This window comes from Callithrix jacchus, chromosome 8, assembly GCF_049354715.1.
Source record: "Callithrix jacchus isolate 240 chromosome 8, calJac240_pri, whole genome shotgun sequence".
NCBI classification, from domain to species: Eukaryota; Metazoa; Chordata; class Mammalia; order Primates; family Cebidae; genus Callithrix; species Callithrix jacchus.
This window is the reverse complement of record NC_133509.1, coordinates 137186283-137211549: the sequence shown is the minus strand read 5'-3', so window position 1 is coordinate 137211549 and position 25267 is coordinate 137186283. Positions and strand designations below refer to the sequence as shown.

Sequence of the window (25267 nt, the reverse complement as noted above, 5' to 3'; positions counted from 1 at the left end):
TATAGTATGGTCGTTATTGTATTGTTTTGTCAGGGTCCCGAGGATTAGGCCACTGTGATGCTCAGGCATTGTGTCTGCACAGTTCATTCCTGTGTTCATTCATTCATCTTTACAGTAGAATGTAAGTTTCAAGAAATCAGTGAACTTGTTGTCTACACTGTCCTTTAAATCCCCATTGCTTGCAACAGTGCCTGGGGCAAAGCAAATGCTTGTTGGATTAAAATGAAAAACTGGTCAGGCGCAGTGGCTCACGCCTGTAATCCCAGCGTTTTGGGAGGCTGAGGCAGGCGAATCACTTGAGATCAAGAGTTCGAGACCAGCCTGGCCAACATGGTGAAAAGCTGTGTACTAAAAATAGAAAAATTAGCCAGGCGTGGTGGCAGGCACCTGTAGTCCCAGCTACTCGGGAGGCCGAGGCAGAATAGCTTGCACCAGGGAAGCGGAGGTTGCAGTGATCCAGGATTGTGCCACTGCACTCCAGTCTGGGCGACACAGCGAGACTTTGTCTCAAAAAAAAAAGAAAAAAGAAAAAGAAAGAAAAGAAAAGTTACAAATTGACGGGGAAATCACTATGAACCAGACTCGAAGATGATGCTCAACTGTAGAATGAGATTGCAAAGAACCTTTATCAATTAACAATTTCGTGTAGAAGCTCCCAAACCCAACTAAAGCTCAAGGCTGTCGTCCACGCAGTGGGATGCAAATCTCTCATATCCCAAGGCAGCAGAGAAAGAGAGCCCGGTGAAGGTCGCCTGCGCGCGAAGGCCGGAATTGCACAGTATTTACAAGGAAGCCGCGGTGAGGTTGCTTAGCAACCCGCCGGCGGGGGGGGGAAGGGCTCCACTGCGCACGCGTACACTGGCGGGGCGTTTTGCGCACGCGCGGGCGACAGCTCGGGGCGTTCGCGGCCTGACGGTTGCTAGGGTGACAGGGACACAACATGGCGGCCGGATCCTAACGCTCTCCTTCAAGGGACCACCACGGAGATCCTACTGCGGGACCCCGCCTCAGGGAAGTGGAAAGCAGGGGGCACCCTTCCTGCCTCTTTCTTTTACGTGGAGTGTCGGCAAACGGTTGTAGCCGGCTTCCGTGACCAAGATGAAGAGTGAGTGGGGCCGGGGACGGGGGCAGGGACTGGAGAGCGAGTGGCGGGGGCGGGAGGGACTGGGGAGCTGGAGGGCCCTGTGGGGCCGGCGGGGCCGGGCGTCGTAGCCTTCTGCCCTGACTCGGAAGGCATGAGAGGCTCCTCATGTGGGTCCCGAATTCCCCTCGACTGTAAGAAGCCGGTGCCCCTGGGGGAAGTTCGAGGGATTGGGGCTGGGTTGGGAACTTTGGGGTCTCAGAGAAGCGACCCGAGTCCCGCTGAGGCATATTTTGGTGCGGGCGCGTGGTTCTTACATTGGAGTTTGGGGAGTCGAGTGTGATTCATTTTATTTTTTTAAATGCTGGCTTGAACCTAACATTCTTTTATTTTGAGACCGTCTCATTCTATCGCCAGGCACCAGGCTGGAGTGCAGTGGCTCAATCTCAGCTCACTGCAACATCCACCTCCCGGGTTCAAGTGATTCTCCTGCCTCAGCCTCCCGAGTAGCTGGGATTACAGGCGCACGCCACCACGCCCAGCTAATTTTTGTATTTTTAATAGAGACGAGGTCTCACCATGTTGGCCAGGATGGTCTCGATCTCTTGACCTCGTGATCTGCCCGCCTCGGCCTCCCAAAGTGCTGGGATTACAGATGAGAGCCACCGCGCCCGGCCTGAACCTAACATTCTTTTCTTGAACATTCGGCAGAAAGGCAGGGAATGTGGCTCCCTGCCTTTTAATGATACTGGTTTAGTGTCCAAGGGAAAGGAAAGTTGGACCGTGTGCTTTATTTTTTGGGTCAAGCAGTAGTGTTTTATAGGAACTTTTTTTTTTGAGATGGAGTCTCTCACTGTTGCCCACACAGGAGTACAATGGCATGATCTTGGTTCACCACGACCTCTGAGTCCTGGGTTCAAGTGATTCTCCTGTCTCAGCCTCCCGAGTAGCTGGGACTACAGGCATGTGCCACCATGCCCAGCTAATTTTTGTATTTTTTAGTAGAGACACGGTTTCACTTTGGTGGCCAGGCTGGTCTTGAACTCCTGACCTCGTGATCCACCCACCTTGGCCTCCCAAAGTGCTGGGATTACAGGTGTGAACCACTGCGCCCGGCCAGGAACCATTTTTTAATACTAATTTTGAAGCAACCTCTTATTTAAATTAAAAGCGTTACTTCAAAGTTGGGAAATGAGTTAGTCACTGTAGAAATGTAAGGGGTAAATCATACAGGAGTTATTGATTAAAAAAAAAAAGGAAAATGTAACAGGTAAAAAAAATTACTTATGTAGGATTTGTGGATTATTAACAATCCAAGTGCAACCAACTAGAATGATGTGTTGGCTTTTTTATCGCTGTACAGGTATAATTGTTTATGGCTGTGAGCCAGAGGTGCAGGAAAAATTCAGACCTTTGCTGTGAAAAGATTATGTTAGGAGTAGTTACAATGTTAAATCTGCATTGTATCCTAACTATCAGTGGTGTATATTGCATAACATTTTAAATAATTTATCTCATTCACCCTTTACAAGGCATTTATATTTTTTTTGTTGGGTATTGTTTAATGTTTATCTTTTCCATTAATGCACTCCAAAGCTGTAGTTAGAATCCAAGGTCTACAGAAGACTTTACACTTTTCCTTGTAGTGCAGACTTACGTTCACTGCACATATTTTGTACTGTATTCCTTTTTTTCTTCCCATCTGTTTGTTTTGAAAATTTTCAGATGTACAAGAGCAGTACGTTGACTGTTTATAAACCCTTCTTTCACTAGATGCACCATTGTGCCTTATGTTCGTGTGCACACTTTCCCTCTGGTGTTTCTCTCTCGTTTATGTATTTATTTTCACTGAACCTTTCAAGAGTTAGTTGTAGGCTAACTACTAGTAATTCACCACTTCTTTCAGTAGTCATGTGCGGAGAACACGGTCATTCTCCTGCATCACCACATTACAAATAACACATTTAGAGAATTTAACAATGATACAATACTCTAATACGCAGCCCGTATTTCAGTCTTTCCATTTATCCCGATAACATGTGTTATAGTTGTTTATATTTGTTCTTCGATCAATCAGGAATCACAAATTGCGTTCTGTTGTCCTGTCTCTTTGGTCTCTTCTCATGTAATATGGTATCCCTGCGTTTTGTGTCTTTCATGACAATGACATTTTTATTTCTATTTTTGGCTGTCCTCTGTAGGCCAAATGACTTTTTTTTTTTTTTTTTTGAGACAGAGTTTCGCTCTTGTTACCCAGGCTGGAGTGCAAAGGTGCGATCTCGGCTCACCGCAACCTCTGCCTCCTGGGTTCAGGCAATTCTCCTGTCTCACCCTCCTGAGTAGCTGGGATTACAGGCACGCACCACCATGCCCAGCTAATTTTTTGTATTTTTAGTAGAGATGGGGTTTCACCGTGTTGACCAGGATGGTCTCGATCTCTTGACCTCGTGATCCACCCACCTTGGCCTCCCAAAGTGCTGGGATTTGAGCCACTGCACCCAGCCTAATTTTTTTTTTTTTTTTTTTTAGTAGAGACAGAGACAGGGTTTCACCATATTAGCCAGGCTGGTCTCGAACCCCTGACCTCATGATCTTCCTGCCTTGGCCTTCCAAAGTGCTGGGATTACAGGCCTGAGCCACCATATCCGGCCAATTTACATCTTTTAAACTTTCGTTTTTAAAATCTAGTTAGTATTGTTTGGTGTGTTCTTTTAGATGGTCATTTCGGTAGTTTTCGGTTAGTTGGTTTAATGGTGACATTTTTTTAGTCTCCCTTTCTTCCTTCTACCTTAAAATTTACCCTAAGAATTATTGTAACCTTTTATCCCCTGGTTTACATCCTGATCAGTAAATAAATGATTTACAAATACTTAACAATGGAGAGAATATTCCAGAACTGGAAGTCACAGAGACAGATTCATAGAAGTAGAATGATCAGGAAGAGTGAGTAATGGTGAAGCTGGATCCACAGCGTGGGGTCAGAGTGGGGCTGGGAACGCTAGATTATTACAGGGCTCTTTCTGTCTGGATTTTCCTGGTATATTTCTGTATTTGTTTTCTAGGCCATGCCACGTGTTTAGACGTGTGTTATTCTGTGGAGTATTCCTGTCCTCCTTTTTATTTGGTGTCATTTGCAACAGTAGAGAGCAAGGAGAGCTCTCAACAGTTGTTAAGAGTGGGCATTGGAGCCAGTGGGCATGGCAGCTTCAAGCCTGTTACTCAAGCTTTTTTCTTATGCTGATTTTCTTCAAGGCCTTAGCCTATTTCCATATAAATAATGAAGAAGAAAGTAACTAGAAATATAACCATAGTAGTTATTAGTTATTCATATGTAATCTTAGTTATTCATAGGTGATCTTAAATCTTTCACTAATGCCTCTCAGGTGGAAGTGTGAACCTGGGGTGACATTGTGAAATGAATGACACTAAGGCAAGATGCCCTAAGCCCTCTGTCACACCGCATAAGGGCTGCTGGAGGGTGCCTCGGCTGTGTGGCAGGGCCAGCACTGTGAAAGCGCCCGCTGTTTAGCCCCCTAGGGAAGGAGACGTCCAAAATGGCTGAGATGCCTCCTTCCTGGGGAAGTTTGGAGAAAACTCCGCTTCTCCAAGCTCTTGTGGTGGGCCTGACGGCTGTCAGGGAGGCCCGCGGACATCGGGGCTTTAACTGTCTCTATGTGATGCTGTGCTTCAGTGGTCACGTTCCATGTCCACTCTCTTGTTCTGCTTCTGCACCTGGTTCCTTTTTTCTTAGAAAAGATCATCAGTAACAGTAACATAAATCTTCATGTTTTAGTTCTTTCTTGATAAGTATGGAAAAGGTGCTGGTGCATGATGCTCCTTACCTCACTTTGGTTGCCAGAAATTCCTGAGCCCCTACCTGAATGACAGGTGATGTACTTAACCCTATCACTGCCACACCTTATCTACCCTGCCCCCAGATTTGCAACTCAATAAAAGTGAGAGCGTCTTGGCATTTGGGGCCACTGCTGGTCTCCTTGATTTGTGTAGCAGTGGACCCATGGGCTTAAACTCTCTCTTCTCTATCTCTATGTCTTGTGTCTTTTATTTCTACAATTTCTCGTCTCCACACCAGCGGGGAGCGGCTCACAGAATCCTATAGGGCTGGACTCTGTATCTGGTACCCAACGTGGCAGTGAACCCTGTAGTTCCAGTTACCTATTACTGTGAAACAGATCACTTCATTTGTGGCTTAAAAGAACAACTATCTTAGCTCAAAGGAGTTTGTTAAAGAAGGAAAAAAATAAAAAATAATAAAAAAAAGAACAACTATCGGTATTTCTTGTGGTTCTTCAGGTTGCCTGGATTCAGCTAGGTAGGTCTTACTAGCATTCTCTCATGCAGTCAGATGGTGGCTGGAGCTGAAGTTATCTTAAAAGTTTCTTTTTTATTTTGAGACGGAGTTTCACTCTGTTGCCCAAGCTGGAGTGCAGTGGCACAATCTTGGCTCACTGCAGCCTCTGCCTCCTGGGTTCAAACGATTCTCCTGTTTCAGCGTCCCGAGTAGCTGGGATTGTAGGTGTGTACCACCATGCCCAACTAATTTTTGTATTTTTTGTAGAAACTGGGTTTCACCATGTTGGCCAGGCTGGTCTCAAACTCCTGACCTCAAGTGATTTGCCTGCCTCAGCCACCCAAAGTGCTGGGATTACAGGTGTGAGCCATTGCGCCTGGCCATCTTAAAAGTTTCTTCCCTCAAATGTCTGGTAGTTGATGCTGGCTGCATAGGGACGTCAGCTGGGGTGTCAGTCAGAACACTACACAGGGTCTCTACTGCGGCCTGGGCTTCCTCCCAACATGGCGGTTGGTTCTAAAGTGAACATCCCAAAAGTGCGAGGTGAAAGCTGCATTAGCCTTTCTGGTCTGAGCATAGCATCACTTCTGTAGTCTCCCAGATTCAAGGGAAGAGAACATGGATTCTAATTCTTTTTTTTTTTTTTTTAAAGACAGGCTCTTGCTCTCTCACCCAGGCTGGAATACAGTGGTGCATTCACAGCTCACTGCAGCCTCAACCTCCCAGGCTCACAAAGTTGGGATTACAGGAGTGAGCCACCACACCCTGCTGGATCCCAGCTCTTGATAGATAAGTGTCAAAGACACACTGAAAACGAGCCAGTGAGATAGCATATCTAGAGGCTGCTATTTTTGGAAAATAAAATCTTCTGCATTCATCTTTTTTTGGTGGGGGACAGAGTTTCACTCTTGTTGCCCAGGCTGGAGTGCAATGGCTAATCTCAGCTCGCTGCAGCCTCCGCCTGCCAGGTTCAAGCATTTCTCCTGCCTCAGCCTCCCGAGTAGCTGAGAATACAGGCGCCTGCCACCATGCCCAGCTAATTTTGGTAGAGACAGGGTTTCCCCCTGTTGGCCAGGCTGGTCACAATCTCCTGACCTCAGGTGATCCACCTGCCTTGGCCTCTCAAAGTGCTGGGATTACAGGCATGAGCCACCGTGCCCGGCCCACATTGGTCTTTAAACAGGGATGATAATATCAATCACATAGCATTGTTTCAAAGATTAAGTGAAATCATCTTTGTAAAGCTCATAGCACAGTCTCTGGTACATGATAAATTGTGAATGAATTATTATTTGCTATCCCAGTGGATGGAAGGCAGGAATATGAAAAGGGAAAGAATGAAAATATCAGTCAGATCCTTACTTTGAAAAGTTTTACTCTTATCTAGTCTAGTCTAGTTGAAGTACCACTCTTTTTTCCCCTTCTGAACTTCTTTTCTTTCTTTTTTTTTTTTTTTTTTTCTTGAGACAGAGTCTTGCTCTGCCGCTCAGGCTGGAGTGCAGCGGTGCGATCTTGGCTCAACGCAACCTTCACCTCCTGGGTTCAAGCAATTCTCCTGCCTCAGCCTCCCAAGTAGCTGGGATAATAGGCACCGCCACCGCACCTGACTGATTTTTTTTGTAGTTTTTAGTGGAGTTTCACCATCTTAGCCAGGCTGGTCTTGAACTCCTGACCTCGGGATCCAAGTGCTTTGGGCTCCCCAAGTGCTGGGATTAAAGGCGTCAGCCACTGCGCCCAGCCCAGAGATAATTTTTTTAAATATCTATTATAATTACAATGAGGATTAAGCTGTCTTTTTTTTGTTTCCACCATGGGAAGGGTTAAAGAATTTGTTTTTCTTAAATGCCGGTATTTTCATAGAATCAAAAGTTACCTCAAGTAATCCTTTTCATTTCCTTCCTTGCATGAGCATCAACTTTTGTTTTTATTTTATTTATTTATTGCTTATTTATTTATTTTTTTAAGAGATGAGGGTCTCACCATGTTGCCTAGACTGATCTCAAACTCCTGGGCTCAGGTGATCCTCCTGCCTCAGCCTCCCAAAGTGTTGGAATTACAGGTGTGAGCCACTGTGTCTGGCTACCTTCTGTTTTTATAAATAGGTGTGTCATCTAGCAACTGTTTCTCTTGAAATAAAACAAAATGAGGTAAACTTAACTGGCTTTGTGATAAATCCAAACAGAAGGTGCGTTAGCCTCAGGCCTTCCCTTATTTGCCACAGTCAATCCTGGTTAACATTTCCTTAGGTGGACAGTCATAAATTGGTGTGTGTGTGTATATATATATAAATATATGGTTGTTTCTTACACACCTAAAACTACATGGGATTACATTAAATATACTATATTGTAGCTTCTAGGATGATGCATCTATGAAGATGTTTGAACATAGATTTTTTTTTTTTTTTTTTTTAGGGCTATGCTCCCATAAGAACATAGTTTTTTTTTTTTTTGAGACGGAGTCTTGCTCTGTCACCAGGCTGTAGTGCAGTGGCATGATCTCGGCTCACTGCAACTTCCGCTTCCTGGGTTCAAGCAATTCTCCTTTCTCAGCCTCCCAAGTAGCTGAGATTACAGGCATGTGCCACCACACCCAGCTAATTTTTTTGTATTTTTAGTAGAGTTGGGTTTTACCATGTTGGTCAGGATGGTCTTGATCTTCTGACCTTGTGATCCTCCCACCTTTGCCTCCCAAAGTGCTGGGATTACAGGCGTGAGTCACTGCACTTGGCCAATATATATATTTTTTAACAGATCAGGTTTTTCTATCCTTTTTTTTTTTGAGACGTAGTCTCTCTCTGTTGCCCAGGCTAGAGTACAGTGGTACGATCTTGGCTCACTGCGCTCTCCACCTTCTGAATCAAGCGATTCTCCTGCCTCAGCCTTTTAAATACCTGCGATTACAGGTATGTACCACCATGCCTGGCTAATTTTTATTGTTTTAATAGAGACTGGGTTTCACCATGTTGGCCAGGCTAATCTGAAACTCCTGACCTCAGGTGATCCGCCTGCCTTGGCCTCACTAAGTGCTGGGATTACAGTTGTGAGTCACTGTGCCCGGCCACGTCTTGCTGTGTTGACCAGGCTGGTCTTGAACTCCTCATCTCAAGTGATCCTCCCACCTTGCACTCCTTATGTGTTAGGATTACAGATGTGAGCCATCATACCCGATCCAGCACACAGATCTTTGAATAATTCTTCAAGTTTATCAGTGGCACAGAGTTCTAGCAGTGGACTTACTGGGTTAATGAGGGTAATTTAAATTTTCGAATAGTTTTGTGTTCTTGCAATGTTTAGTAATTCAAGTCATAATTTTCCTGGCTATACTAAGTAATTAATTGTGTACAGCCCTCTTTGTTGAAGCTTCTTGACCTTGTTTTAGTAATTTGGTTTAAACTACTTAATATCTCGAAGAGAATGGAAATTAGTAAGAAACTGAATTCCTCTTCCTTGCGTAAGCTAGCTGTAACCAGAAATTAACCCCCGCAGTTCTTTTCCCCCTCCTGTTGGTGAAGCCCCATAGCTCTGATGCCTGTCACCTACCCCGATTAAGAACTTTACAAACAGCACATGAATAAAAATGTTTGGACTTGAACGTGACAAGTTTTGCATGTCACAGAAAGTGAATTCGACCTTCATTTTCACTTTTTAAATAAGGCTGAATTCCACTTAAACAAGTTTTGGTTTAATCCATGTGCATAGAATCTTAATACAGTTATATTCATTTATCTCCCTTGTTCTCCCTTTTCATCCAGCTCTGTTATTTTAACCCCTCTTTGTCCTTGAATCTGTTTTTCTTTTTGTTTTGGTGCTTGTGGACTCTATTCCCAGTAACGTGGGCAAGACTTGTTTACAGTGCCATAGCTCGGCGCCCTTCAGCGCTTTCTGTCATGCTTTGTCTGCATTTCAGTGTTTCTTGTTTAAGTTTGAAGGCCTGTGAAAATATGCCAGATTTGTTGGCGAGAGTAGGAACTTTTCCCAGGTATTTTTTCATAGAGATGGTTGCTTTGTGTCTCCCTGCCTGTTAGCCTTGTTTTATACCCCATACTTTCTGCCTACTAGAAGAGCCACGAGGGAAACAAGTGACCCCTTATCTTCCACAGACATCTCCAGTGCAGCAAGTTCCATTTATTGCTGTAGTGATGGTCTAGAGCCAGGCTGGGACGTTGGCACACACTGAATTTGTGTACTGAAACCACTTTACAGTTCACAGTTGACCTATTTTTTTTAAAGCAAGTCTGCTTAATTTATCTGTGATGAAAAACAAATTGGAATTTATTGTATAAAATCCCTCTTTCTTCTCTTAAATATGAATTCCTTAGCCAAGAGCTTGATTTTCAGTAACTGATCTCCAATCTCTCCTGTGATTTTTTTTTTTTTCTTTTTGAGACAGAGTCTCTCCCTCTCACTCAGGCTGAAGTAGTGGCACCGTCATGGCTCACTGCAGCCTGGTTCCCGGGCTCAGATGATTCTCCTACCTCAGCCTCCCAAGAAGCTGGGACTACAGGCACGTGCCACCACACCTGGCTAATTTTTCGTGTCTTTGGTAGAGATAAGATTTCACCATGTTGCCCAGGCTGGTCTCAGACACCTGGGCCCAAGCGATCCACCCACCTCAGACTCCCAGAATGCTGGGATTACAGGCTTGAGCCACCACACCCAGACCCTTCCTGTGATCCTTATCTCTGTCTTCCTTTAAAATGTTATTGTAGTTTTAAGACAGTTCATTTTAAGTTCATGTTTTTCTTGGCGCTTAGCCGACACTTTTACTGATTTCTTAAAATTCTTGAAATGCTCACCTTTACGCACATTTAAAGTAATGTGTATTCGTTGCAAACATTGAAAAATGTAGAGAATTAATTCAAAAAGGAGATGTAAAAAAAAGAAAGAAAAATGAAGAGAATTATAATGAAGAAGATGTAAATCACCTTCAGTCCCACTCAGACATAGATGCTTTAAAAATGTTACATGTTGATATTCGGTCTTTTTCTATGCAGGTGTCAAATGTATGATCATTATCATCCTGTTTTTCACTTAACATGAAATCATGGCTGAACATTTTCCCATGTCATGAAATATTATTTGAAAGCATCATTATTAAGAATTACGTAACATTTCAGTCTGTGCCTGTTTCATAGCTTGTCAGGGCATTTCCTTGATATTGGATATTTGAGTCTGACATTCTTACTTTTGCGGCACTGTGAATTCCATCTTTGTTTATAGGAGCTTCCTTCTGAAACAGATGCCTGAAGGTAACTGCCTTTCTCTGATCTCTGCTACAAGGATGAGCCGTGTGTATAACGGAGAAGGCTCATGGACTGTTCTCTGCCAAGGCTTTTGCAGTCTTACTTTCCAATTATTTGGGCTGTAGAAGCTTTTACAACTGGTGAGACTTTTACTCTCTAGAGTTTACTTATTCCTTCCATTCCTGCTTGAAAAGTAGTGTAGTCATTCTTGCCTGTACTTATCTTTGTCTTGGAATCGCTTGCTAAGACAGTCAGTAGATTCAATGTACTCCATCATTCTGACTCTTCCCACCACTTTCCCTGGGCCAGCAGGCTCAGTGGATATTTGGTTCGTGAAAGGCAGCAGTGAATGCAGGCATTCCTTCAAGCCGACGATATTTCGTCATAATATGCCAGGCTCTGGCATTTTGCCATCTGACCAATAAGCCAGACTCACATATTTTAGATGTTTGTTCACAGCACTACCCCACATCAAGGTGCTCATTTGTTGTCAGTCAGGGTTTGGTCAGGACAACGGAAACTGTCCTAGGTATTTCAAACAGGAAGGCATTTAACATAGTGAACTAGAGGCTTACAGAACCATTGTCAGGGCTGGGGGTAGTGTGGTGGCCGCAAAGCCAGGGAAAGTTGCTGTTAGCTTTTAGAAAATTAGGAAGTGTAAGAATTTACAATTTGGTTGCAGATCAGCTGGGCCCTCTGTGGGACCGGGGAAGGTGAATTTCAGGAGAGTCCTTGGACTAGGCTGCTGGAACAATGTGACATCAGCCTGGAGCCTAAGCCCACACTTGTGCCCACCCCTGGGGAAGAATTCCACCTCTGCTGCTCCTCTGCTTTCTGAATCTTGTAGGGTATCGGGTAGCTGAGCCTCTCCTCACTGGCCAGGATCCAGGTAAGGTGGTTCCTGCTGTACAAGGGAGGGCACAGACTGGGAGGAAATGCTGCTTTGTTCCAGCTTCCCCTAAAGTTGAGAGGACCACTGAACCTTCCAAAGATAGGAAAACAATTCTCAGTATATTGCCGTTAAATTCTCTTACAGATAAAAACTTTGCTGTCTAGAAGTTAATACAAATATATGCATAAATAACATTTTATTTTTGTAATCACTTTTGTTTATAGACTATAAAGCAATTGGCAAAATAGGAGAGGGAACGTTTTCTGAAGTTATGAAGATGCAAAGCCTGAGAGATGGAAACTACTATGCATGTAAACAAATGAAGCAGCGCTTTGAAAGGTAGGCCGTCAGAGAGGTACTTAGCACCGAACAGATCCAGAGTGCAGTTCAGAACGGCGACTTAATATTAGCAGAGAAAGTTTGTTCATTAACAGTATGTAAGATACAATCAGTTTCTTTGGGCAGCGAGGGTTACATGCTAATGTTATGTTTATCATACCAGAATTTACTCATATCTAGGCTTACTGTAATAGCAGTAATCTGTGGCCACAAAAAATTTTGTTTTAAAAGTGTGCCTCACCTTAAACAGTTTGTGTGTTCTTAAAAGTTATATATGTGTTGGATTTCTTTTTTTTTTTTGAGATGGAGTCTCACTCTGTCCCCCAGGCTGAACTACAATGGGGCAATCTCAGCTCATTGCAACCTCCAACTCCCAGGTTCAAGCAATTCTCCTGCTTCAGCCTCCCAAGTAGCTGGGATTACAGGCACTCGCCCGTGCCTGGCTAATTTTTGTAGAGACAGGGTTTCATCGTGTTGGCCAGTCTTGAACTCCTGACCTCAAGTGATCCCCTGCCTTGGCTTCCCAAAGTGCTGGGATTATAGGCGTGAGCCACTGCGCCCGGCCGGTTTTGTTTATTTTTGTGGGTTTTTTATTTTTTCTTTTTGAGACAGGGTCTCACTCTGTCATTGAGGCTTGAGTGCTCAATCTTGGCTCACTGCAACTTCCACCTCCCAGGCTTAAGTGATCTTCCCACTCAGTCTCCTGAGTAGCTGGGACCACGGGAGCACACCAAACACCCAATTAATTTTTGTATTTTTTATAGAGACAGGGTTTCACCACATTACCCAGGCTGGTCTCAAACTCCTGACCTCAGACCTCAAGGTATCTGCTTGCCTCAGCCTCCCAAAGGGCTGGGATTGCAGGCATGAGCCACCATGCCTGGCCATGTGTTGGACTTCTATAAAAGCAACCTTAGTCTAAATGTGTTAGAGGTCCTTGCAATTTAACTAATAATAAATTAATATATTAATATTATATTAATATAATATAAATGCTGTGAATACAGGCATGAGCTGCTGTGCCCAACCAGAGCCATTGTGCTCAGCCTGAGCCACCATACCCTGCCTTCATTTTTTATTTTACTTTATTTGATTTTTGAGATGGAGTCTTGTTCTGTTGCCCAGGCTGGAGTGCAGTGGCACGATCTCGGCTCACTATAGCCTCTGCCTCCTGGGTTCCAGCAGTTCTTCAGCCTCAACGTCCTGAGTAGTTGGGATGATAGGTGCATGCCACCACACCTGGCTAATTTTTGTATTTTCAACAGAGATGGGGTTTTTACCATGTTGGCCAGGCTGGTCTTGAACTCCTGACCTCAGATGATCCACCCACCTCATCCTCCCAGGGTTCTGGGATTACAGGCATGAACTACCATGTCCGGTCCAGCCTTCATTTTTAAATTACTTAATAAGTTAACTTTTAAAATACAGATGGGGTCTCACTGTGTTACCCAAGCTGACCTCGAACTCCTGGGCCTCAGCCTCCCAAAGTGCTGGAATTATAGGTGTGAGTCACCACACCTGGCCAAGAATAGTAATTTCATCCTCATGACGTCTGGATAGAGTTGTTATCATCCTTGTTCTGCACATGAGGATAGGTGCTTAGAGATGTGAGGTATTTGGCATTTTTTCTACATCACTGGGTGGGCAGAGCCAGGTGTGAGTCTAGATTCTGCTAAGGCAAGTCGTTGTTCTTCACTGCTCAATGCATATGGCAGTTTACCTACCACTAGGAAGATTCTGAAGCCACCAAGTGTTCTGCTCTTTCTCTTCTAGTACTTGTTCCTCTCTATGCATTCTGCATTCTCTGTGTTTCTTGATCTTTCCCTGACTCCATCTTTACTTGTAAACCACTGGTGAGAGGGAATTTGATGCACGGTGTACTGATTAGCCCATATCTAAAGAGCAGACAACTGTGCACTGATTAGCCCATATCTAAAGAGCAGATAGCTGTGTGCTGTGGCTCACACCTGAAATTCCAGCTACTTAGGAGGCTGAGGCAGGAGGATCGCTTGTGCTCAGGAGTTCAAGATCAGTCTGGGCAATATAACAAGACCCTAAGTCTACAAAAAATTGAAGAAAAGAAAGAACAGATTTTCTTAAACAGCCACCTTTTGATCCAAAATTGCCAGTGCAGGACTTTGAACAGCAGGGTGTGATGCTTTTTTTTTTTTTTTTTTTTTTTGAGACAGGGTCCAGCCCTGTAGTACAGTGGTGTGATCTCAGTTCACTGCAACCTCCTCTTCTGGGGCTCAAGCGATTCTCCAGCCTCAGCCTCTCCAGTACCTGAGACTACAGGCGTGTGTCACCATACTCAGCTAATTTTTGTATTTTTAATAGAAACAGGGTTTCATCATGTTGGAGAGGCTGGTCTCAGACCTGACCTCAAGTGACCTGCCCATCTTGGGCTCCTAGAGTGCTGGGATTACAGGTATGAGCCACCACACCCAGCCTAATTTTTCTAGAGACAAGGTCTCGCCATGTCGAGGCTGGTCTCAAACCCTTAAGCTCAAAGTGATCCACTTGCCTTGGCTTCCCAAAGTGCTGGGATTACAGATGTGAGCCACTGGGTCTAGCCTCTATCAAAGAAGTTTAGAATGTTCTAAGGAATAGTCCTCTGGGGGGTGAAGAACGCTCAGTTTATTGAAGGTCCTTCTCATCCCTGGGAAGATTGTGTGTGCGGTTACCTAAGGGACATGGTTTCCCAGTGGTGAAGCACATCGTGGACCTACCATCTGCTAGATTCCTCACACACCTGGTCCACTTGAATCTTAGCTTCCTTGTAGTGAGTACCTGAGGACAAAACAAAGGAATGAACAGGAAACTAACAAGGTGGGGCACATGGTAAATGTGCAGTGGATAGTGGCCTTCCTTACTCTATGTGTAATCATTCATTGTATTTCAAAAACAACTTATGTTCTTTGCCTTTAACTTTTTTATTGAGATGGAGTCTCACTCTGTCACCCAGGCTGGAGTGCAGTGGTGCGATCTCAGCTCACTGCAACTTCTGCCTCCTGGGTTCAAGCGATTCTCCTGCCTCAGCCTCCTGAATAGCTGATATTACAGGCATATGCCACCACACTCAGCTAATTTTTTTGTATATTTAGTAGAGATGGGGTTTCACCATGTTGGCAGGCTGGTCTCAAACTCCTGACCTCATGATCCGCCTGCCTTGGCCTCCCAAAGTGTTGGGATTACAAGCCTGAGCCACCGTGTCGAACCTGTTACCTTAACTTTAAAAGCAGTTGATTAGAACACATCCCATAGTTTGGCTTGGCATGATGGCTCATGCCTGTAATCCCAGCTCGTTGGGAGACCAAGGTGGTAGGATTGCTTGAGCCCAGGAGTTTGAGACCAGCCTGGGCAACAAAGGGAAACTCTGTCTCCACAAAAAAATTTTTTTGAAGCAGCTGGGCGTGGTGGTGTGTGCCTGTGGTCCCAGCTGCTTGGGAGGCTGAAGTGGGGGATCCCTTGAACCCAGGAAGGTGACACTGTAATGAGCTGTGTTTGTGCCACTGAACTCCAGCCTGGGTGACGAGTGAGACCCTATCTCCTTCTGCCTTCCTTGACAAGGAAGCCACAACTCAGGTGGACCAGGCACTTTTGTTGTGTGATGGATTTGGCAGTGAGCAGACCCAGGATGTACTTTCCCACCAGGAAACCGTGTCCCTTGGGTAACAGCACACACACAAATCCATCTCCGTTTACTAATCATTGTATAAATGAATTCTCAGAGTCATCTTGCTCGGTTGTGTAGGTGGCGTGAGGAATGTGAGGCACTAACAGCACAAAGTCACACTGAGTCACTTGGGCAGAATGAGGTTGGTGTTTGAGCCTCTAGCCCGTACCCTCTCCAGTGTTAACTTCTGCCCCTTTCCTCTGCTTTAATTGAACTAGAAAAGGATGGCCTTTGCAGAAATTTTAGTTAATATGAAGTTAAGGAAAGGTAAAAAAAAAAAAAAAAAAAAAAAAATACACATAACACATTAGTATCGTGGCGGGGAGGGCACTTTCACTCCTGAGGACTGTTTGCCTTCTGGGTCACTCAGGGCCTCAGTTAGAAATAAGGAAGTTACTTGGTTGCCTGAGGCCTTGACAGAACCGAGCGCTCTGCGCGTCTCTTCTCGTGTATCCTCAGAATTCTCCTCCTCCAGTACTCACTGAGAATACACAGTCAAGAATAGGCTGTCTTTGGGCGCAGTGGCTCACACCTGTAATCCCAGCACTTTGGGAGGCCAAGGTGGGACCAGCCAGGGGGACACGGCAAAACCCCCGCTCTCCCAAAAACAGAAATACGAAAATTAGCTGGGCATAGTGGTGGTGCCTGTAGTCCTAGATACTCAGGAGGCTGAAGTGGGGGGATTGCTTGAGCCCTGGAAGTTGAGGTTGAGGTTGCAGTGAGCCGTGGTTGTGCCACCCAGCCTGGGCAACAGAGCAAGACCCTGTCTCAAACAACAACAACAAAAAACAGTTCTTTTTTGCTATGCTTTTAGTCTACATTTTTCCTCTGGAAATAGAAGAAATGGAATGAGTCTGTTTAAAAAAAAAAATCCCTAGTCTTGGTATTTGTAGGATCTCTCTGTGCCCCGAGGCAGTGACACTGGCACAAGTCTTCTGAACCTAGGGTTCAGCGTAGGGTTGCTAGCTCTGACTCCAAAGATCAGAACCAGCAGCTCTGTCACTTTAGTTAATGTGATCTTGGACAATTCCTTAATTTCTCTGTGCCTCTGTTTCTTTATCTATGCAGCGGGGATAACCACAGTATGTACCTGTAAGATTGCTGTGAGGGTGAAATTAAATAAGGCAGATAAAGCACTTGGTGCGGTGCTGGCACACGAGATAAAGTGACTTGCTATGTAAATCCGTTTTTCTATGAGAGACAGTACAAGTTAGGAGAGCTTGAAGACTGGTTTGCAGATGGAAGTGAGAAAATAATAGTAAAATGGATTACACAGTGGTTCAGTCCGGATCTGGTGTCACCAACAGTACCAGGTGAATTCTGTGCCTGTCACTGAATCCTCACTGAAGCCCTGGGAGGAAGATGCATTGTTATATCTTCAGACTAGGGGATGGAAGTTTGCAGAGATCGAGCTCCCCACCTGGCCCATTGCTGCCCAACTGGCAAGCCGTAGAGCTGAGTCTGAGCCCAGGTCTGTGTAGGTCCGGAGCTGGTGAGCTTCCCACCATTCCTCCCAGCTGCAGACCCTGATGCCCCCGTCAGGTCTAGATGTGGTACTGATTTTTCTCAAGTCATACCTCTAAGCAGTCCTCAAATTACTTTTACAAAAATAAAAAGACTGCTGTGTAAGGTTATGAATAAAAACAAAGGCAAGAAACTAATGAGTGTCTCTAAAAGCCTTTTTTTTTTTAACTTAAAAAGAATATAATATGAAAAACCTCAAACAGGTACAAAATGAACAGTAATTAACCCTAGGCACCCAGCAGCCAGAACCAGCAACCCTGTGATTTTTATTTAATCTGTACCTCCACGCAGTATACTTCTTCTGCTTGGTCATTATTACATGTCTCCATGTAGTTTGGGCTGCTGTAACAAATTATACCATATCCTGCATGGCTTAAACAGCAGACATTTATTCCTTACAGTTCTGGAGGCTGTTAAGTACAAGATTAGTTGTCTGGCGAGGGCTTGCAGGCAGCCGTCTTCTTGCTGTGTCCTCAAATGACGGATGGCAGAGAGAGAGAAGACGCAAGTTCTCCACAGTCTTTCTGGTGTTTCTTCTCAGAGCACTGATGCGATGCGCTCTGATTACCTCCCCAAACCCCCATCTCCTCATGTGATCCCATTAGGGGTTTAGGGTTTCAACTTACGAATTTTGGAGGACATAAACGTGCAATCTATAACATTATTCAGTTTTTTTTGAAAGGTTAAATTTATATACCTTGAAGTGTATGTTGTTTGTCTGTATACATTTGGCAAATAGATATTTTCATGTAATCAAGATGTGGAACATGAATGTAACCGTAGAAAGTTCTTCCATGTTCCTTCTTAGCAAGTTGCCCGCTGCCATCCCGGGCAGTCACTAGTCTGGTTTTTTGTTATCCTTTTCTGGAAATTCATATTAAATGGAATTTCACAGTATGTGCTCTTGTGTCCAGCTCCTCAGCATTATGTCTTGTCAGATTCATCCTCACTGTTTTTTGGTTTATGCCCCCCGCTCCCTTTTTTTTTTTTTTTGAGGAGTCTTGCTCTGTTGCCTGGGCTGGAGTGCAGTGGCACAATCTCAGCTCACTGTAACCTCTGCCTCCCGGGTTCAAGCGATTCTCCTACCTCAACCTCCTGAGTAGCTGGGACCACAGTCCTGGGCCACCACGGCTGGCTAATTTTTATATTTTTAGTAGAGATGGGGTTTTGCTGTCTAGTCTGGTCTCAAACTCCTGACCTCAGGTGATCCACCCGCCTTGGCCTCCCAAAGTGCTGGGATTATAGATGTGAACTACCACACCTGGCCAGTTTATGCCTTTTTAATGCTGAGCAATGTTCCTTATAATCTGTGACTACAACACAATTTGTTTATCCGTTTTCCTGTTAATGGACTTTGGATAGTTTCCAGTTTTGGGCTACCATGAATAAAGCTGCTGTGAAATTTGACTTCTTAGGCTGGGCGTGGTGGCTGCTTCTGTAATCCCAGCACTTTGGGAGGCTGAGGCACAAGGATTGCTTTAGCCCTGGAGTTTGAGACCAGGCTGGGCAACATAGTGAGACTGTCTCTACAGAAAAAAAAAAAAAACCAGGGTATAGTGGCTCACTCTTGTAGTCCTAGCTACTTGGGAGGCTGAGATGGGAGCATTGCTTGAGCCTGGGAAATTGAGGCTGCAATGAGCCATGATCACACCACTGCACTCCCTAGCCTAGGTGACAGAGCAAGGCTCTGTCTCAAAAAAACAACAAAAGAAATATAGAAATTCTACTTGTACTACAGCTGGGCGTGGTGGCTCAAGCCTGTAATCCCAGCACTTTGGGAGGCCGAGGCAGGTGGATCACGAGGTCAAGAGATCGAGACCATCCTGGTCAACACGGTGAAACCCCATCTCTACTAAAAATACAAAAATTAGCTGGGCATGGTGGCGCGTGCCTGTAATCCCAGCTACTCAGGAGGCTGAGGCAGGAGAATTGCCTGAACCCAGGAGACGGAGGTTGCGGTGAGCCGAGATCGTGCCATTGCCCTCCAGCCTGGGTAACAACGGCGAAACTCCGTCTCAAAAAAAAAAAAAAAAAATTCTACTTGTACATATATGTTTTCATTTTTTTCTTAGGCAGTTACTAGAAACAATCACTGGATCAAAGGGTAGGTATATTTTTAACTTTATAAGAAACTGACAAGCCTTTTATCAAAGTGATTGTAGCTTTTTACACTACCACTGGCAAAGAAGTAAATTCCAGTTGCTCCATATCCTCACCAGCATTTGATGCTGTTAGTCTTTTAAGTTTAAGCCATTCTGATGATTGTGTAGAATTATCTAATGGTAGTTTTAATTTCTACTTCCCTGTTGACTAATGATCATGAGCCCTTAATCATGTACCTATTGGCCATTCATGTATCTTCATTTATGAATTGTCTGTCCAAGTTTTTGCCCCTTTAAAAATTTAGACTTTTTTTTTTTTTTTTTTTTTAATTAAAGACAGGGTTTCACCATGTTGGTCAGGCTGGTCTTGGCTCCTGGCCAAAAATTTAGACCTTAAGAAATAAGCCATCCTAAGGAAGAAAAAAAGAAAAACTAATTTTAAAAATTAGATTGCTTGTGTGTTTGGGAGTTCTTTATATATTCTGTATAGAAGTCTTTGATCAGATATGTTTTGCAATTAGTTTCTCCAAGTCTGTGGTTTGCCTGTCCATTTTCTTTATGGGATCTTTTTATGTGCTAAAGTTTTTTAATGTCAGTGAAGTCCAACTTATGGAATTTTTTATGGCTATTGTTCTCTGCTTTCTTAGAATAAATTTTTGCCTACTTCCAGGTTGTGAATATATTGTCCTATATTTTCTTCTAAAAGCTTTATCATTTTAACTTTTTATATTTAGCTCTGTGATCCATCTTAAATTAATTTTTGTGAATGGTGTGCAGTAGGGATCAAGCATCATTTTTTCCCCCAAATGAATATTCAGTTGTTCCAACATCAGTTGTTAAAAAAAGACTTTCCTTGCCCTTAGTGGGTTATTTTGTCAAAAGTTAATTGACTGCAAAAATAAGGTCTGTTTCGGACTCTATTCTGTTTCATTGCTCTCCTTGACTGTTGTTATGCCAATACCATACTGTTTTGATTAATGTAGCTTAAACAGTAAATTTTGAAGTCAGATACGATAAGTCTGCCAACTTTCTTCATCTTTTCTTTTTTTTTTTTTTCTTATCCCGGTTCTGGGGCTCCCGAAGCCCTGGCTGCCAGGATCTGACTCTTCATCTTTTCAAAGACAATTTTACCTACTCTAAGTCCTTTTACATCCATATACATTTTAGAATCAGCTCAATTTTTTTTTTTTCTGTGAGGATTGTAGGAGTATAGCTCACCAATTCTATTAAAAAATAAAACAGCCCAGGCATGATGTCTCACACCTGTAATCCCAGCACTTTGGTAGGCTGAAGTGGGCTGATCACTTGAGCCCAGAGGAGTTCAAGACCAGCCTGGGCAACATGGTAAAACCCTGTCTCAACTAAAAATACAAAAATTAGCCAGGTATATTGGGATTATGAATAGGGTTGTATTGAATCTATAGTTCAATTTGGGAGAGAATGCATATGTCTTTTTTTTTTGAGACAGAGTTTTGCCATGTCGCCCAGGCTGGAGTGCAGTGGCATGATCGCAGCTCAGTGCAACCTCCGCCTCCTGGGTTCAAGCAATTCTCCTGCCTCAGGCTCCTGAGGAGATGGGACTATAGGTGGCTACCAGCATACCCGGCTAACTTTCGTATTTTTAGTAGAGATGGGGTTTCACCATGTTGGCCAGGATGGTCTGAATCTCCTGACCTCCTGATCCACCTGCCTCAGCCTCCCAAAGTGCTGGGATTACAGGCGTGAGCCACCACTCCCAGCCAAGAATGCATATCTTAGCAATATTGAACTTTGCAACTCATGAACATGGTGTAACCATCTCTCCATTTATTTGTTTGCTTTAGTTTCAGCTATGTTTTTGTTTTTGAGATGGAGTTTTACTCTTGTTGTCCAGGCTGGAGTGCAATGGGGTAATCTTGGTTCATTGCAACCTCTGCCTTCCAGGTTCACAGGTTCAAGCAGTTCTCCTGCCTCAGCCTCCCCAGTAGCTAGGAATACAGGCGCATGTCACCATGCCCAGCTAATTTTTGTATGTTTAGTAAAGACGTGGTTTCCTCATGTTGGCCAGGCTGGTCTCGAAATTCTGACCTCAGGTGATCCACCTGCCTCGGATCTTGGCTCACTGCAACCTTCGCCTCCCAGGTTCAAGCAATTCTCCTGCCCAAGCCTCTCAAGTAGCTAGGATTACAGGCACGTGTCACCATGCCTAGCTAATTTTTATTAGAGGCGGGGTTTGATCATGTTGGCCAGGCTGGTATCAAACTCCTGATCTCAAGTGATCCACCTGCTTCAGCCTCCCAAAGTGCTGGGATTGCAGGCGTGAGCGACTGTGCCCGGCCAAGGGGGACATTTAGATACTTGATTTTAACCCTTTCTTCATTTAGTATTTACACATAAATATCTTTCTAAACCCTGTTTTAGCTGCAACTCGTACATTTCTTTTTTTTTTTTTTTTTTTTTGAGATGGAGTTTTGCTCTTGTTACCCAGGCTAGAGTGCAATGGCCCGATCTCGGCTCACCGCAACCTCTGCCTCCTGGGTTCAGGCAATTCTCCTGCCTCAGCCTCGCGAGTAGCTGGGATTACAGGCACGCGCCATGATGCCCAGCTAGAGATGGGGTTTCACCATGTTGACCAGGATGGTCTCTATCTCTTGACCTCGTGATCCACCCGCGTTGGCCTCCCAAAGTGCTGGGATTACAGGCATGAGCCACCGTTCCCGGCCTAGATACTTCATTTAGTATTTACACATAATGTGTAAATGTACAACTCGTACATTTCTTTTTTTTTTGAGATGGAGTTTCGCTCTTGTTACCCAGGCTGGAGTGCAATGGCCCGATCTCGGCTCACCGCAACCTCCACCTCCTGGGTTCAGGCAATTCTCCCGCCTCAGCCTCCCGAGTAGCTGGGATTACAGGCACGTGCCACCATGACCAGCTAATTTTTTGTATCTTTAGTAGAGACGGGGTTTCACCATGTTGACCAGGATGGTTTCGATCTCTTGACCTCGTGATCCACCTGCCTCGGCCTCCCAAAGTGCTGGGATTACAGGCGTGAGCCACTGCGCCCGGCCAACTCGTACATTTCTCTATGTTGTGCTTTATTTGGTTTGAAATATTTTCTGATTTCCCATGTGATTTCTTTTTTATTGTTTAATTTCCAAATTTTTGAGACTCTTCTGGATAGCTTACTGTTACTGATTTCTGATTTAATCCATTGTGATCAGAGAACATGTTCTGTTTTCAGTCTTTTGGAATGTATCGAGACTTACCTTATGCTTCAACACATTATCTCTATGGATGAATGTTCCATATATACTTGAAAAAATATTTTACATACAGTTTTTGAATGTACTGTTCTATAAATGTCAATTAGAACAGGTAGTTAATAATGCTGTTAGGATCTTCTGTATCTTTACTGATTTTTTTTGAAAGATTGTTCAGTTACGGGAGTAGAATGCTAAAATCTTCATCTTTTTCTTCAGTTCTGTCAACTTGTCCTTTATGTATATTAAAATTCTCTTATTTAGGCCAGGCACAGTGGCTCATGCCTGTAATCCCAGCACTTTGGGAAGCTGTGGTTGGTGGATCACTTGAAGTCAGGAGTATGAGACCAGCCTGGCCAATGTGGTGAAACCCTGTCTCTACTAAAAATACAAGAATTTGCTAGTTGTGGTGGCAGGTGCCTGTAATCTCAGCTGCTTGGGAGGCTGAGGCAGGAGAATCACTTGAACTTGGGAGATGGAGATTACAGTGAACCAAGATTGCTCCACTGCACTCCAGCCTGGGCAACAGAGCAAGACTCCATCTCAAAAAGAAAAAAAGGTCTGGGTGCCGTGGCTCATGCCTATAATCCCAGCACTTTGGGAGGCCAAGGTGAGGTGGATCACCTGAGGTTAGGAGTTTGAGACCAGCCTGACCAACATGATGAAACCTTGTCTCTACTAAAAATACAAAAATAGCCTGGAGTGAAGGTAGGCACCTGTAATCCCAGCTACTGAGGAGGGTGAGGCAGGAGAATCACTTGCACCTGGGAGATGGAGGTTGCTGATATCACGCCACTGCACTCTAGCCTGGATGACAGAACAAGACTCCGTCTCGAAACAAAAAAACGATTTTATTTAGCACATACACATTTACAGTTGTCATTGCTTCCTTATGTTTAGAGCCTTTTTTATCATCATGAAATCCTGAGTAGTAATCTTCCTTATTTTGCAGTCTACTTTGTCTAATAGTAATATAGCCATTGCTTTAATTGAGGACTTTCTTGATATAGATTGTACTTGTTAGATGAATTTGTTTTCCATAAAATTCATCCAATAATATGAAATGTTGATATTTCATAATTGATCTTTAATTTTTTTTTTTTTTTTTTTGAGACGGAGTCATGCACTGTCACCCAGGCTGGAATGCGGTGGCATGATCTAGACTCACTGCGACCTCTGGCCTCAGCCTCCCTAGTAGCTGCGATTACAGGCTCCCGCCACCACGCCTGGCTAATTTTTTTGTATTTTTAATAGAGATGGTTTCACTGTGTTGGCCAGGCTGGTCTTGAATATCTGACCTTGTGATCCACCCACCTCGGCTTCCCAAAGTGCTGGGATTACAGGCATGAGCCACTGTGCCTGGCTGATCTTTTAAATTTTTTTTAAAAGTCTGAGTCCTGATAATCATAATTTGTTCCATTTGTAGAAAAATTCCAATTACGGTAAATGTCCTCTTGGTTTTTTTGGAGCAAAGGCTGCCTACATGCTTCTTATATTCAATTCTGTGGTATTTTGTTTCCAACAGAACAATAAACAAACTGAATGTTACCTGACCACAAAATTCAGAGCAACTCAAAGGCAAAGAAAAGTGGTTACTTCCAGTATTTTTTAGATTTTTTTCATGGTTTTAAAAGTGGGGACAGAGTTGATTTGAATGTTATGAAGCACTGTTGTTTGTAGCAGTCATCCAGGGAAACGTGCCTTTCTAGATGTTTGTCTTAGTTCCTTATTTCTCAGAGAATGCCTGTGGAGACATGAAAGAGGCCTGTCTGTAATAAGCAACATATGTTTCGGGGGTGTGATGACCGGTTTTTCTGTTACAGATGAGAAGAGTGGATATTGGTCCAAATCACAAGGCTGTTCGGCTTCCTAGTTGTAAAAACTAAGTTTTTCAGACAGGGTGTTCAAAACTTAGAACTGCTGCTAGCCTGTTAGCTTTTGTTCTTTCTACCTGAAGCAGGATTTCTCTATATCAACACTCTTGGCATTTTGGTCTGGAATTTTTTTTTTCTGTTCTGTGCATTGTAGAATATCGAATGATTCGTATTCATTGGTAAATAGCTGCTGTCCGGAGTGTCGCCTGGGCCCCCTGTTCAGCACTCCCTGGTTCTGGCCACCTCGAGGACCTGGCTCCAGCATGGTGGACTGGGTCTTTTCTGATTTGGTTGTGGACCTGGGGTGCGAGTTGCTAACATTTTGAATAACAACTTGCATGTGAGGGAGGAAATACAGTCTAGTAATGAAAATGGGGGCTATAACTTCTAGTCAGAAATATTCTTAGACTCTGGAGGCTATTCTATTTCCAGGCTCTTCTTAAATGTCAGGCTTCTATTTGTTGGCTAACATGAGAGTGACTTAAAATATTCAGCCTCATTTATTTACTTATTTATATTTTGGATGGAGTCTCACTCTCACCCAGGCTGGAGTGCCATGGCACAATCTCTGTTCACTGCAACCTCCGCCTCCTGGATTCAAGCAGTTCTCCTGCCTCAGCCTCCAAGTAGCTGGGATTACAGGCACGTGCCACTGCCCTTGGCTAATTTTTGTATTTTTAGTGGTTTTTTTTGTATTTTAGTTTCACCATGTTGACCAGGCTGGTCTGGAACTCCTGGCCTCAGGCAATTCGCTCACCTAGGCCTCCCAAAGTGCCGGGATTATAGGCATGAGTGACCACGCCTGGCCTCAGCCATACTGATTTAAAACTACGCGAATACTACTGGGTATAACTACTCTTCAAACACAAAATGTTGAGCTTTCCACTATATGTGAAAAGTTGATAGAACAGAATTTGCCAGTTGAAAAAATAGTCCCACGTTAGTTCCTTTTGGAGCCCCTGAGATGAAAATTTCTGGTG

The 25267-nt window shown here is 44.0% G+C and overlaps 1 protein-coding gene across 15 annotated transcripts in view; it reads left to right on the top strand.

Moving 5' to 3' along the window:
• Nucleotides 1-921: 921 nt before the first annotated feature.
• Nucleotides 922-25267, top strand: part of MOK (MOK protein kinase) — a 51649-nt gene continuing 27303 nt past the window's right edge. For 8 of the 15 annotated variants that reach the window (XM_078335788.1, XM_035261557.3, XM_078335792.1 and 5 more), the window contains exons 1-2: nt 922-1105; nt 11755-11869. In XM_078335788.1, the coding sequence (XP_078191914.1) occupies nt 1099-1105; nt 11755-11869 (122 nt within the window). In that variant the 5' untranslated portion in view covers nt 922-1098. Of the gene's footprint in view, nt 1106-11320; nt 11528-11754; nt 11870-25267 lie in introns of those variants that run through there. The other 7 variants (XM_054240380.2, XM_078335789.1, XM_017977340.4 and 4 more) reach the window with 4 other exon arrangements.